The sequence below is a fragment of the Salmo salar genome, chromosome 11 (genome assembly GCF_965601325.2).
Source record: "Salmo salar chromosome 11, fSalSal1, whole genome shotgun sequence".
NCBI lineage: Eukaryota > Metazoa > Chordata > Actinopteri > Salmoniformes > Salmonidae > Salmo > Salmo salar.
The window spans coordinates 56362501-56376738 of NC_138301.1; the positions used below are offsets into that span (position 1 = coordinate 56362501).

Genomic DNA, 14238 nt, shown 5'->3' on the forward strand with positions numbered 1-14238 from the left:
TCTACGCCTGTCTTCCTTTATCTATCTGTCTATTTCTTTTCTCTCCTTCTTTCTCTCCTTTTCTCTCTACGCCTGTCTTCCTTTATCTGTCTATTTCTTTTCTCTCCTTCTTTCTCTCCTTCTCTCTCTCCTTCTCTCTACGCCTGTCTTCCTTTACCTATCTGTCTATTTCTTTTCTCTCCTTCTTTCTCTCCTTCTCTCTCTCCTTCTCTCTACGCCTGTCTTCCTTTATCTATCTGTCTATTTCTTTTCTCTCCTTCTTTCTCTCCTTTTCTCTCTACGCCTGTCTTCCTTTATCTATGTCTATTTCTTTTCTCTCCTTCTTTCTATCCTTCTTTCTCTCCTTCACTCTACACCTGTCTTCCTTTACCTATCTGTCTATTTCTTTTCTTTCCTTCTTTCTCTCCTTCTCTCTATCTCTCTATCTTTATCTCTCTATCTTTATCTCTCTCCTTCTCTCTATCTCTCTATCTTTATCTCTCTCCTTCTCTCTATCTCTCTATCTTTATCTCTCTCCTTCTCTCTATCTCTCTATCTTTATCTCTCTCCTTCTCTCTATCTCTCTATCTTTATCTCTCTCCCTGTCTGTCTGTCTGTCTGTCTGTCTGTCTGTCTGTCTGTCTGTCTGTCTGTCTGTCTGTCTGTCTGTCTGTCTGTCTGTCTGTCTGTCTGTCTGTCTGTCTGTCTGTCTGTCTGTCTGTCTGTCTGTCTGTCTGTCTGTCTGTCTGTCTGTCTGTCTGTCTGTCTGTCTGTCTCTCTCTCTCTCTCTCTCTCTCTCTCTCTCTCTCTCTCTCTCTCTCTCTCTCTAAATCTGGAGCAGAGCAGCAGTGGTTGCCATGGTCACCACCGAGTGTCCTTGGCTGGGGTGTGGCTTGACTGGCAGCATCCTCCGGCTTCATGACTCTGAGAGGTGTGTGTGTGTGTTTGTGTGTTTGTGTGTAATCAGGACCCGCCCCTCTACCTACGCACATCATCCTCCTCTGCATAAGTTAAACTAAGAACAAGCTGGAGTGCAGACACAGAGAGAGAGAGAGAGAGAGAGAGAGAGAGAGCGAGAGGGGAGAGGGGGAGAGAGAGGGGGATAGGGATAGAGAGAGAGGGGGGGAGAGGGAGAGAGAGAGAGGGGGAGAGGGAGAGAGAGAGGGGGGAGAGAGAGAGAGAGGGAGAGAGAGGGGGAGAGGGAGAGAGAGAGAGGGGGGGAGAGAGAGGGGGAGAGGGAGAGAGAGAGAGGGGGAGAGAGAGATGGGGAGAGAGAGATGGGGGAGAGAGAGATGGGGAGAGATGGGGGGAGAGAGAGAGTGGGGATAAGGGAGAGTGAGGGGGGAGAGAGAGAAAGGGAGAGAGAGAGAGAGAGAGCATAAGTCAAACTAAGATGAAGTCAAACTAACAAAGAGCTGGAGGGCAGACACGGAGAGAGAGAGAGAGAGAGAGAGAGAGAGAGAGAGAGAGGGAGAGAGAGAGAGAGAGTGAGAGGGATAGAGATACAGAGAAAGGGAGAGAGAGAATGAGATAGAGGAGGAAGAGGAAGAGAAAGAGGAGGAGGAGGAAGAGGAGAGGTGCTGGTCTAGGTTCAGTATGGTAGAAGAGAGGTGCTGGTCTAGGTTCAGTATGGTAGAAGAGAGGTGCTGGTCTAGGTTCAGTATGGTAGAAGAGAGGTGCTGGTCTAGGTTCAGTATGGTAGAAGAGAGGTGCTGGTCGAGGTTCAGTATGGTAGAAGAGAGGTGCTGGTTTAGGTTCAGTATGGTAGAAGAGAGGTGCTGGTCTAGGTTCAGTATGGTAGAAGAGAGGTGCTGGTCTAGGTTCAGTATGGTAGAAGAGAGGTGCTGGTCTAGGTTCAGTATGGTAGAAGAGAGGTGGTGCTGGTCTAGGTTCAGTATGGAAGAAGAGAGGTGCTGGTCTAGGTTCAGTATGGTAGAAGAGAGGTGCAGGTCTAGGTGCGGTATGGAAGAAGATAGTTGCTGGTCTAGGTTCAGTATGGTAGAAGAGAGGTGCTGGTCTAGGTTCAGTATGGTAGAAGAGAGGTGCTGGTCTAGGTTCAGTATGGTAGAAGAGAGTTGCTGGTCTAGGTTCAGTATGGTAGAAGAGAGGTGCTGGTCTAGGTTCAGTATGGTAGAAGAGAGGTGCTGGTCTAGGTTCAGTATGGTAGAAGAGAGGTGCTGGTCTAGGTTCAGTATGGTAGAAGAGAGGTGCTGGTCGAGGGATGAATTACAATTCAAGTTGTCCGTGACGTGATTTCAATACGCAACTTTTGGGTTGCTGGACGTTCGCGTTATACGGCTACCCATCTTCATCGACCAACCTCCCTCCTTTCGTTTTTGGCTTAAGTAACCTTTTCTATCTTATGAAACCATATCAAACGTAACATATCACCAGCCTGGCCTCAAAAACGAAATGTCCCCGCTGCTTCCCTGCATGCCAGCCTGGCCTCAAAAACGAAATGTCCCCGCTGCTTCCCTGCATGCCAGCCCGGCCTCAAAAACGAAATGTCCCCGCTGCTTCCCTGCATGCCAGCCTGGACTCAAAAACTAAATGTCCCCGCTGCTTCCCTGCATGCCAGCCTGGCCTCAAAAACTAAATGTCCCCGCCTCTTCCCTGCATGCCAGCCTGGCCTCAAAAACTAAATGTCCCCGCTGCTTCCCTGCATGCCAGCCTGGCCTCAAAAACTAAATGTCCCCACTGCTTCCCTGCATGCCAGCCAAAAACGAAAGGAGGGAGGTTGGTCGATGAAGATGGGTAGCAGTATAACGCGAATGTCTAGCAACCCAAAGGTTGCGTATTCAAATCACATCACTGACAACTTTAATTGTAATTCATACCTTATCTTATCATTGGATTATGGACATCCCAAAATTAATACTGCACATGCCATATACGAAACGTAACATATAATAGGAATTTGGGTGTCACAGATTTACGTGTACTATGTTACCATTTACCTCTGAGTCCAGGTTGTACATGCCTGTAAGACTTCACACAGCACCGCACCCTCCCACCCACCCACCCACACACACACACACACACACACACAGGGAGATGTAAGTTAGCTGGTGATGTAATTTCATATGTTGAGCTGCTAACTAGGACACTCCCTTCCCTCAGTGAGAACAGTTAAACTCACACACACTGTCATGTCTTACTGAGTGAACCATTAAACTCACACACACTGTCATGTCTTACTGAGTGAACCGTTAAACTCACACACACTGTCATGTCTTACTGAGTGAACCGTTAAACTCACACACACTGTCATGTCTTACTGAGTGAACAGTTAAACTCACACACACTATCATGTCTTACTGAGTGAACTGTTAAACTCACACACACTATCATGTCTTACTGAGTGAACCGTTAAACTCACACACACTGTCATGTCTTACTGAGTGAACAGTTAAACTCAAACACACTGTCATGTCTTACTGAGTGAACAGTTAAACTCACACACACTGTCATGTCAAATGTCTAAACACATGTTTTCACTTTGTCATTATGGGGTATTGTGTGTAGATGGGTGAGGGGAAAAAATACATCTATTTTGAATTCTTGGCTGTAACAACAACACAATTTTGAATAAGTCAAGGGGTATCAATACTTTCTGAAGGCACTGTATATCACAGCAGTGGTCAAGTTCACTGCGACCTTCAGTGTATTTCATACAGAGTTGGAGTTAGCTCATGAAGCCATCGCGGGGATACTATGGGAAACATGGTTAGGGTTAGGATGGCAATGGAAAAGGCATCCAGTCTGCAGCAAACCTATTAGCATTTGGTGCTAACACAACAGCAGAGAAGTATTAGCATCCATGCTAACACAACAGCAGAAAAGTACCTATAGGCCTATTGGTATGTATGCTAACACTAGCATCCACACTAACACAACAACAGAGAAATACTGTAGGCCTATTGGTATCTACAGTATGATAACACTAGCATTCATGCTAATACAACACCAGAGAAGTACTGTAGGCCTATTAGTATCTTTGCTAATATTAGCATCCATGCTAATGCAATAACAGAGAAATACTGTAGGCCTATTGGTATCTATGCTAACACTAGCATCCATGCTAATGCAACAGTGCAAAATAGCTACCCAACTGTATTGTGCATTCAACAGTGTCATAGATATAATGCAAACTGCTATCAAAGACAGAACTACAGCCAGTTCGAACACAGGCCTCAAAAAACATCTCTCAATTCATTTCCAAAGAACAACAACCACTTGGCATGGCGTCACGTGCCGATAAACATCTTATAACCTTCAGTGGCTGCATTAGAAGGTTCATAACCATAAGAGTCACCAGCCAACAGAATAGAGACAGCTGAGGATATAACTACATTATTCATTAATACTCTCACTCTCTCCTATCTTTCTTTCTCTCTCCTATCTTTCTCTCTCCCTCCTATCTTTCTCTCTCCTATCTTTCTCTCTCCCTCCTATCTTTCTCTCTCCCTCCTATCTTTCTCTCTCCTATCTCTCTCTCTCCCTCCTATCTTTCTCTCCTATCGCTCTCTCTCCCTCCTATCTTTCTCTCCTATCTTTCTCTCTCGCTCCTTTTACATTTCTCTCTCTCTTCTCCTCTCTCTCATTCCTTATTTCCCTTCTCTCTCTCTTCTCCTCTCTCTCATTCCTTATTTCCCCTCTCTCTCTCTCTCTCTCTCTCTCTCTCTCTCTCTCTCTCTCTCTCTCTCTCTCTCTCTCTCTCTCTCTCTCTCTCTCTCTCTCTCTCTCAATTTAAGGGTCTTTTCTCTCTCTCTGTCTCAGATCTAATGAAAAATTGATGTCTGATCAAAGAGAGAGGGATGATGAAGATGGATTCAAGCCAGAATGAAACAAGGCTCCTCTTCATCTGCCAGCTAGCCTGTTCTGTCCGTATGTGTTTCCTCACTAAATACAGTGTCTTGCTTTCTGACTATAATGAGTTAATGAGTTCATGGCGTCGTGACATGGACTGTTCCCTGAGATGATGTCCGTCTTCTTCACGTCCTGGTTCTGTTCACTGAGGTGACAGACAAGGATTCAGGTCAGGAAGGACATCAGAAAGAGACTAGGATAAGAAAATACCAATTTCCTACAGGACATTTCTTCTTTTTTTTCTCCTACTGCCGATCTCTGTTTCACGTACAGGCTAGAGCATCATAGTGGCTATGTAGGTGGGAAAGACATGGACCGGAGAGTTACTGTAGTAACCACATAGTAACCACTGAGACTACTCCACGACAGGAAACAGAGGAGGGGACCTTACTGTAGGTAAAATAACTAGGACACAGGAAACAGAGGAGGGGACCTTCCTGTAGGTAAAATCACTAGGACACAGGAAACAGAGGAGGGGACCTTCCAGTAGGTAAAATCACTAGGACACAGGAAACAGAGGAGGGGACCTTCCAGTAGGTAAAATCACTAGGACACAGGAAACAGAGGAGGGGACCTTCCAGTAGGTAAAATCACTAGGACACAGGAAACAGAGGAGGGGACCTTCCAGTAGGTAAAATCACTAGGACACAGGAAACAGAGGAGGGGACCTTCCTGTAGGTAAAATCACTAGGACACAGGAAACAGAGGAGGGGACCTTCCAGTAGGTAAAATCACTAGGACACAGGAAACAGAGGAGGGTTCCTGACTGTAGGTAAAATCTATAGGAAACAGAGGAGGAGACCTGACTGTAAAATCACTAGGACACAGGAAACAGAAGAGACCTTACTGTAGGAAACATCTCTAGGACACAGGAAACAGAGGAGGGGACCTTCCTGTAGGTAAAATCACTAGGACACAGGAAACAGAGGAGGGGACCTTCCTGTAGGTAAAATCACTAGGACACAGGAAACAGAGGAGGGGACCTTCCTGTAGGTAAAAGCTCTAGGAAACAGAAGGAGACCTGACTGTAGGAAAAATCTACAGGAAACAAGAGGTGGGCACCTTACTGTAGGTAAAATCTCTAGGACACAGGAAACAGGAAACAGAGGAGAGGACCTGACTGTAGGTAAAATCTGGTCCCGTGTGGCTCAGTTGGTAGAGCATGGTGTTTGCAACGCCAGGGTTGTGGGTTCGATTCCCACGGGGGACCAGTACGGAGAAAACATTTATGAAATGTATGCATTCACTACTGTAAGTCACTCTGGATAATAGTGTCTGCTAAATGACTAAAATGTAAATGTAAAAAATGTTCTCTGTCTCTGACATGAATGAGGACATCTAGTGTAGTATTTGACTAAACAGCAGGTAGATGATACATATAGAGGGTGTTAATATTCTGCCCTGCTACTAACCAGGGAAAGCAATTACTGGACTGAAATAAAAATGTACCATAACCCTGATACTATGTCCTACTCAGTCCAGTCCTACCTAACCCTGATACTATGTCCAGTCCAGTCCTACCTAACCCTGATACTATGTCCAGCCCTACCTAACCCTGATACTATGTCCTACCCAGTCCAGTCCTACCTAACCCTGATACTATGTCCTACCCAGTCCAGTCCTACCTGATACTATGTCCAGTCCAGTCCTACCTAACCCTGATACTATGTCCTACCCAGTCCTACCTAATCCTGATACTATGTCCTACCCAGTCCAGTCCTACCTAACCCTGATACTATGTTCTACCCAGTCCAGTCCTACCTAACCCTGATACTATGTCCTACCCAGTCCAGTCCTACCTAACCCTGATACTATGTCCTACCCAGCCCAGTCCTAACTAACCCAGCCCAATCCTATCTAACCCAGGCCTAACTAACCAAGTCATATCTAACCCAGCCCTACCTAACCCAGTCCAGTCCTATCTAACCCAGTCCTACCTAACCCAGCCCGGTTCTGGTCTTACCTTCCAGCAGATCTCTGGCCAGCCCAGGCTCCGCCCCAGTGGACCTGATGAAGTCCGACAGGACGGCGTCCATGTCCAGAGTCATGTGGTCATGTGGATGGGCTGCCCAGGCCGCAGTGGTCACCTTAGTCGACGCCAGCCTTCACACTGTCATCTGGGAACACGAGGACACACACACACACACACACACACACACACAACCAGTTTGATGAGTTCATACAAGTAGCTTTGCGAAGGCAGTGTGAACTAACAAAAGTGTCACAGCATCACAGCAGCCTGACATATTCCAGGGACATCACACAGCGTCTCGAAACAAAAGAGTTTAACTTCAACGTGTGTGGACAGCTGCACGGTTGGCTCCATACAGTATGTTTGTGTTTATGAGTGAAGTGTAGTGTAGTGTAGTGTAGTGTAGAGTAGTGTAGTGTAGTATAGTGTAGTGTAGAGTAGTGTCATGACTGTCCTGATCAGGTCAGGGTACAGGAGACCACCACCCTACAGATTATCTCCCAAACCCCCAACAGAGGAGCAGAGATCTAGGGGTCTGAAGATGTGGGGGGTTTTATGACACCTCACGCCCATAATAAACCTTAGGCCACTGAGAAATTCCTTTGTCCTCTCACTATGGAGAACTGGCCTCAGAACATTAAAACATGCAATGAAGGGACTTTGGAACAATGGTTTCCGTCAGCCACAATGGTGGTCATGACGAGAGGTGGAATATGAAAATGTATGTAACTTTTGAATTGTTATTAAAGGTTAAGAGATGACGTTATTATGAAAACATTGTACCTTTAAGAGTTTTCCCAGTATATGCCTGATGTTTATACATTGTACGTTGTGTGGAAAATATCCAAATCAAAGAGAATGTTTTGGTAAAGATGAGATGTGAAGGTAGTGTCTAAAATAGGATTTTAGTCAAATCTAGGCCTTGCCCCTTAACTTGGTCCGCCCAGAGAATTGCCCTAAAGGCGGTTACGCCCACTTCTGACCCTAGGGTATAAGACAGGAGAGTGAAGAATTAACATATGAGACTAATTGACCCCAAGCTGCAGCGAAGGTCTAACAAAGTCAACGAACCCCAAAACGAAACACAAGGTTGAAGACAAAGAAATCTTTTCTACACGAGCTACGGACGAGTAGCTGTGTCTAAGCGGGTGAATTCAAGCCGAACCACCCAGCCTCCACTCTCCATTAAATCGGGGTATCTACACCGTTCGAGTCCGAAGCTGTGAGCTCTGAGCTACAGAGCTGTCTGTCCTCAGAAGACCCCTTTCAGATCAAGGGCGAGGGATCAGACCACTTAGCCAAGAAGGACACCGACATAGTGAGGACAACCAGAGAGTTGCGCCGGAGAAGTGCGTCATTGAGAAGCCTAAACGACCCACGCGGAGCTTCCCACCTGAGACCTCCAACACGTAATTACATCATTATATTCTGACCCATAAGAGCGTAAGTTCGGGGCAAGGCTAGGTTTAAATAAGCATAGCTGACAAATGAACCCAAATGTATATTTCTCTCGTGTACTTCCTTTGTTTCTCTCTCTTTTAAATCCCCATTTTGGGTAACACGCGCCATAGTGTGTTGGCCCGTTATACTAAGTCCTAATCAATAGCTAGACTGTGTTTTGTCTATGTGTATTTTTATCATCATTTTAGCTTGCTAGTAAATAAATAATCAACTAAGATTGGTGTGGTAAACTCATTGGTGAAGCCCGGGTCCGTGCAGATTCCCGGATTATGCGACGTTCAGAATGAGACTGTAGAGGAAATTGATTAATTTAGCGACTGTTGTAAAATCGATATTCTGATATCCTTTGAGTTAATTTGGGAAATAGAAACTCAATCAAAATACTGTTCCCATGGTGCCCCGGGTTGATGAGTTAATAATTGCTTGATTCATTGCTTAATTCATTTAATCACGCAATTATAAACCGTTAATCATTCGATGAGCAACAGTCGTCACATTAACTAATACAACGTCACGACATATGGTGCCCCGTGTGAGGCATCTAAGATAGGACTAGGCCGCACTGTTGGGTTATTCCATATCAATTGCGTAGCAAGATATATACATTCCATTAATAGCTATAGGCAGGACTAGTGCGGGAGAGAAGTGTGTGTGTCGGTCCATTTCACCCAGATACTGGTCGGAATAGAACGACCCGGGTTGTATATCTGACCAAAGCAGTGTGAAGGGGGGTCTACTGAATGCTACGAGCTAGGACATATGTACCAGCCGATGTAGGCATTCTGAGAAATAATACTCGTTGGGCCTAACGTAGTGTTATTTCTGTCGATCGCTTTCAGGAGTGATCTGACTCGGTCATAAGTAATTCCTAGAGCAGAGGACATATGAGCCAGCCATTACGGAAATTAGAGTAGATCTATTCGTTTGACCGAAGCGAAGTTATTATCTCTCTACCTCTCGCGTTTGGTAAACGGGAAGAGGTTAAGGGTTGAACGTAAACTTGTTCACTTGTTGGAGGGAACTCCCCTTGTGCGGCGAGGGGGAAACCCCGCGCAAGGGAAGCTAAGCATTGCGCCAGATGCTAGGCTAAAAAAGGGGAGCAGCCATTTTTGTTTTCCTCTTTGTTCATAGTGAATTCCCGCGTTAGGCAGGAATCCTGTGAGATCTCAGCTGGGGCTATCCGTAACCCCTGGCGAAGAATCGCCAGTCATTTTTCGTAAAATAAGTCAGGTTACGCTGTAGGATATCAAACCAGTCTTAACTGATTAGATATCATTGTCTTGTTCAATTTTATACATACATTAAATTGATACACTACCTTTCCAGGTTGGTTATGGGAATAATACACACACGAATGTGCCATAACCAATGAGACATTGTTAAACTGTTCCACGTTAACTTAGATATAGCAACTATTTCAGGTTAATTAAAGCTAATTCCTTTAGCCTATACGGGGTTGACTAATCATTCAAATTGATTAATAGATTAAAGCTGTTTTACTAGCTTAATGGTGTTTAGGTAGACTTTTTAACAGTATTGTAAAATTCTATTTTCACTGGTACCCTGTCGATTTTAGCTTGTGTTAACAGTGACCTCCGGTGGTGAAGAATCACCAGTAATTATTTTTAAATAATTCAGGTTATGCTGTACGATATCTAACCAGTCTCAACTGATTGGATATCGTTGTCTCGTTCAATTTAATATACATTAAATTGCTACACTACCTGTCCAGGTTGGTTATTGGAATAATACGCAAACTAATGTGTTCTAACCAATGAGACATAGTTGAACTTTTCAACGTTAACTTAGATATAGCAACTACTTCAGGTTAATTAAAGCTAATTCCTTTAGCCTATACGGGGTTGACTAATCTTTCAAATTGATTAATAGATTAAAGCTGTTTTACCAGCTTAATGGTGTTTAGGTAGACTTTTTAACAGTATTGTAAAATTCTATTTTCACTGGTACCCTGTCGATTTTAGCTTGTGTTAACAGTGACCTCCGGTGGTGAAGAATCACCAGTAATTATTTTTAAATAATTCAGGTTATGCTGTACGATATCTAACCAGTCTCAACTGATTGGATATCATTGTCTCGTTCAATTTAATATACATTAAATTGCTACACTACCTGTCCAGGTTGGTTATTGGAATAATACGCAAACTAATGTGTTCTAACCAATGAGACATAGTTAAACTTCTCAATGTTAACTTAGAGATAGCAACTCTTTCAGGTGAATTAAAATTAAAATTCCCAAATAGCCTATACAGGTTAGATTTATCATTAAAATCGATTTAATCAATTAAACCTGTTTTGGCAAGTTAAGTAATAACCAACTCACATTACTGACCCAGTCTTGATGATTCATTGATGTTTACAAACTGAGTTAAATCGTGTTTGCAGCCTCCAACTAAAAAACCCAAACATTACGTAAATTGAAATAACTGACAATCATAATAATGAGCAATCCATCAGATGGGTTTCCACCCATTTCCCCTCTAATCAGCGGACCTTCACCCACGGAAAGATTGATCGCGGACCTCAGCAACGATGCAAATCCTAACTATGCCGAGGGGCTGAAAATGTTAGATTTCAATGCCATAAGCGAGAAAAATGCAGACATTGCGACAGACACTCTTCAAAATAGACCATCAGGCGGAGGCCTTGTGAAGGTTCTCTCCAGTTTAGCCCTCAACTATGCCCACCAGCAGAGATGGACAGTGCACCAGTACCTCAGTGCCCAGCAGAGGCACGAGCAGGAAGCTGGGGAGTTCAAGGTACAGGTGGAGAGAACCAGGGAGCTGGCATCGAAAGCCGAAAAAGATAAGCTACTGCTAGCCGAGGAACTGTGTGTGAGAACAGATAAATTGGAAGATCTGTCTAACACTTATAACAAAGAACGCGAACAAACTCTTGACCAAGTCTGTATTCTAAAAGAACAACTCGGTTTAGCTAAAACTAAATACGATGAAGTCCACGCGAAACTAGATGAGTCGGACGCGCTAGCTAGAAAACGGGGCGAGCAAATTGATGCCCTGCAAGCGGTTGTGAATGAAACCACTCAAAGCAATAATGCTCTATTCCAAAAGCTGCAGACCAAAGACGATCAGTTAATGAACACAATGACCAAGTTGGAGGACAAAACAGCAGAACTCATTGAAGTCGCTGATTTAATGAAGGATGAGAAACACCAGGTGAGAAAGTTGGAAAATGTGACCTCTAAACAAAAGGAGGACATCGCATCACTGGATCTCTCACTCCACACTCGCGACCTCTCCCTGCAAACCAGGACAGATAAGTATGAGGCCGAGCGAAGCAAGGGCGACACCTACATGTCGAAAATAATCACCCTCAACTCCCAGGTGGACTCTGCGATGCAGCATAACACCACCCTTAGGTATCATCTGGAGGAACTCCAGAACAGTCACGCGCTATCGCGGGACAACCAAACCAAGCAACCTAGCTCACATCCGGAGCTAAGAGAACGAGGGAAGGTAGATGACAGGAGATTTCAGCCTCTTTCTCTTGGCCATTCGGCCCACAGTGAATTGGGGCCTCCTCGCCAACACAACCACAGCTTGACTTTTCCTCTTGGCCTCTCGGCCCACAATTCTCCACGGGAGAGTGCAGATGCTCCCCGCGCACTTGGCGGGGATCGCCTTGACAAAATTGTCAAAAACTTCCGCCTCTTCGACCCAGTTCCGGGAAAGCCAAATGACACTGAGACATTCTTAGCAGACATAGAGAACGCCTTGGATGGCTACCCAAACGCTACGAATGCAGACAGGCTCTATCTTTTGAAGCGAACGTCCAACAGACACGTGACAAGGTTCATCCGTCTACAAGAGCAACACATGCAAAACGACTATGCTAAACTTGCCACGGTTTTGAAAATAGAATTCAGTGGTTCTGCGACTCGCAAACACGATAGTTCGTTGGCTAACAATATCAGACAAGCTCGAAATGAACACCCACAAGCCTACTATCACCGGCTTCGTTCAGCTTACTTTGGCATGCTCACTGAAACAGGAATGGAAGACCTATTACCGTTCAAACAACTTTTTCTGTCACACATGTCTCCCAACTTCATTAACTACTTGGGCCCTACTGCCCACGTCGGGTTGCCAATCTCGACGCTCCGAGAGCTGGCAAGCACCGCTTTTGAAGCATCAAAAGCAAGCCGGGCTAAGAGCCCGGACCCCTCGACTTTCGAGCTTAGGCGGGAACCATCACTCGAATTAGAAGGGGCTGCATCAGGGACATATGCGGTAAAAGAGGACGATCAAAGGGGGTGGCTACCAAGTAACCACCACCCCGACAACCACCGCCGTAACAATAGCTACGATGAACGTCCCCAATCTAACAGGTCCCGTAGAGATCAACCTAGCCGACATGCCCCTCCGCCTAACTCTCACAAAGGGTCAGGACACAAGGGTAACAAGCGTAACAAGGGCAACAAAGTGTTCAACAATGATTTAAACGCTTACCGAAATGATATAGAAGCTCTGATAAAAGATGTACTGCATCGTAAGAAATTTGAGAAAGAGGACAAGGATAAGTCCTCATGAATAGGCGTAAAATCGTTGGAAACCGAGTCCGCCGAAATTCATGCAATTCAAGAGGACGCAAACATTTCCATTACCCCCGCCCCCACTCAAATCCCTGTCCAGGTACCGCCCGTTCTAGACACAAGCCCGCAGGTTTTGTCTACAGACTTGGACACGGAGGTGGAGATGCATGAGATAAGCAGCTTTGCAACAGATGATTCCTCTCCCATTCCGATAGAGGACCCACTGGGTCACGTAGGTGACTTATCTGTCTTGGAAATCGACGCAGATTACAAACCGCTCCGTTCTCCCAACCCACTCCATTTTGTTGGGGATATGACGAGAAAAACCAACTCGAACAGGCCATACCTTAGAACAGTCCTGGAGGACTGTGTGACCTGTCACGCTCTGATAGATTCGGGTTTGACAATTTCCCTCATATCCGAAACCTTGCTGGATGAACTAAAAAGGGCAGTGGACCCAACAAAACGTTGGTTGAAAACGGAACATTGCGATACGAATCTTCGAGGTTTCACTCAAGCTACCTCGCCCCTAACCAAACGTCTCCTACTTAAACTCAACTTCGAAAGCGTGTCACTCATACACCCCGTGTATGTGACTAGCATCGAAATCGAACGGATGCTGATTGGGAGTGATTTAATTGACCGTTTGGTACCACTAATGGATTGGAAAACCAATCAAATCTGGTCACAAATACCTATGCTAACTCCGTTGACTTCGCCGCATTCTTCCAAGGCTACCTGCCATACATTGTGCAACGACGTGGCTCCGACGTCAGCATCTGACGCAACCCGGTGAACTTGGCCCTGAGCCCGCCATTTGTGGCAAATGACAATGTGAGTTCGACTCGGAACTTAACCGAACATGAGGTTTTCTTGTGCGGCTTGGGTGATTCACCAGCCGACACTTACCGCCCTCCTCTGATAGGGGGCGTGTGCCTGAACGGCACTATGGCTGAGGATACCAGGCTGGCCACCTGGTCAGAAAAATCCGCAATCAGTTTGGAAATGTTCAACGAAATTTCGAAAACAGCTAACTGCCATCCCCTTGTGCCGAAAACTTTTAGATTTCCACTGGGAACGACTCCCCAGACAACACTCACCGCAATAGGGGTGTGTGCGCTATCAATCCGCATTGGAACCAAGGAATTATCCCACTACCTACTGGTTGTCGCGGACCTCCCACATACAGTCTATGTGGGAGCGGATATCTTGGTAAGATTGGGTGTTAAACTTGCTACCATACACCAAGTTCTTTGGTCTTTGGCGCAGCCAAACCAACATGCCTTGTCTTTCGACCCGGTGCGAATGGCTTCCGGGCAGACTATTCCTGAAGCTTGCAAGGCGATAACTGAGTCCGCCATGTTGATACCGGCAAGAACCACAGAGG

The 14238-nt window shown here is 45.4% G+C and overlaps 1 protein-coding gene and 1 non-coding gene across 2 annotated transcripts in view; one reads left to right on the forward strand and one right to left on the reverse strand.

The window, feature by feature from the left end:
• otud7a (OTU deubiquitinase 7A) overlaps nucleotides 1-14238 on the reverse strand; it is a 243612-nt gene that overhangs the window by 167277 nt on the left and 62097 nt on the right. The window contains exon 3 of the mRNA XM_045689748.2: nucleotides 6812-6965. Within this exon, the coding sequence (XP_045545704.2) occupies nucleotides 6812-6896 (85 nt within the window). The 5' untranslated portion in view covers nucleotides 6897-6965. The remainder of the gene's footprint in view (nucleotides 1-6811; nucleotides 6966-14238) is intronic.
• Nucleotides 5984-6059, forward strand: trnaa-ugc (transfer RNA alanine (anticodon UGC)). Its single transcript has one exon. It is a non-coding gene; the product is annotated as a tRNA-Ala (tRNA).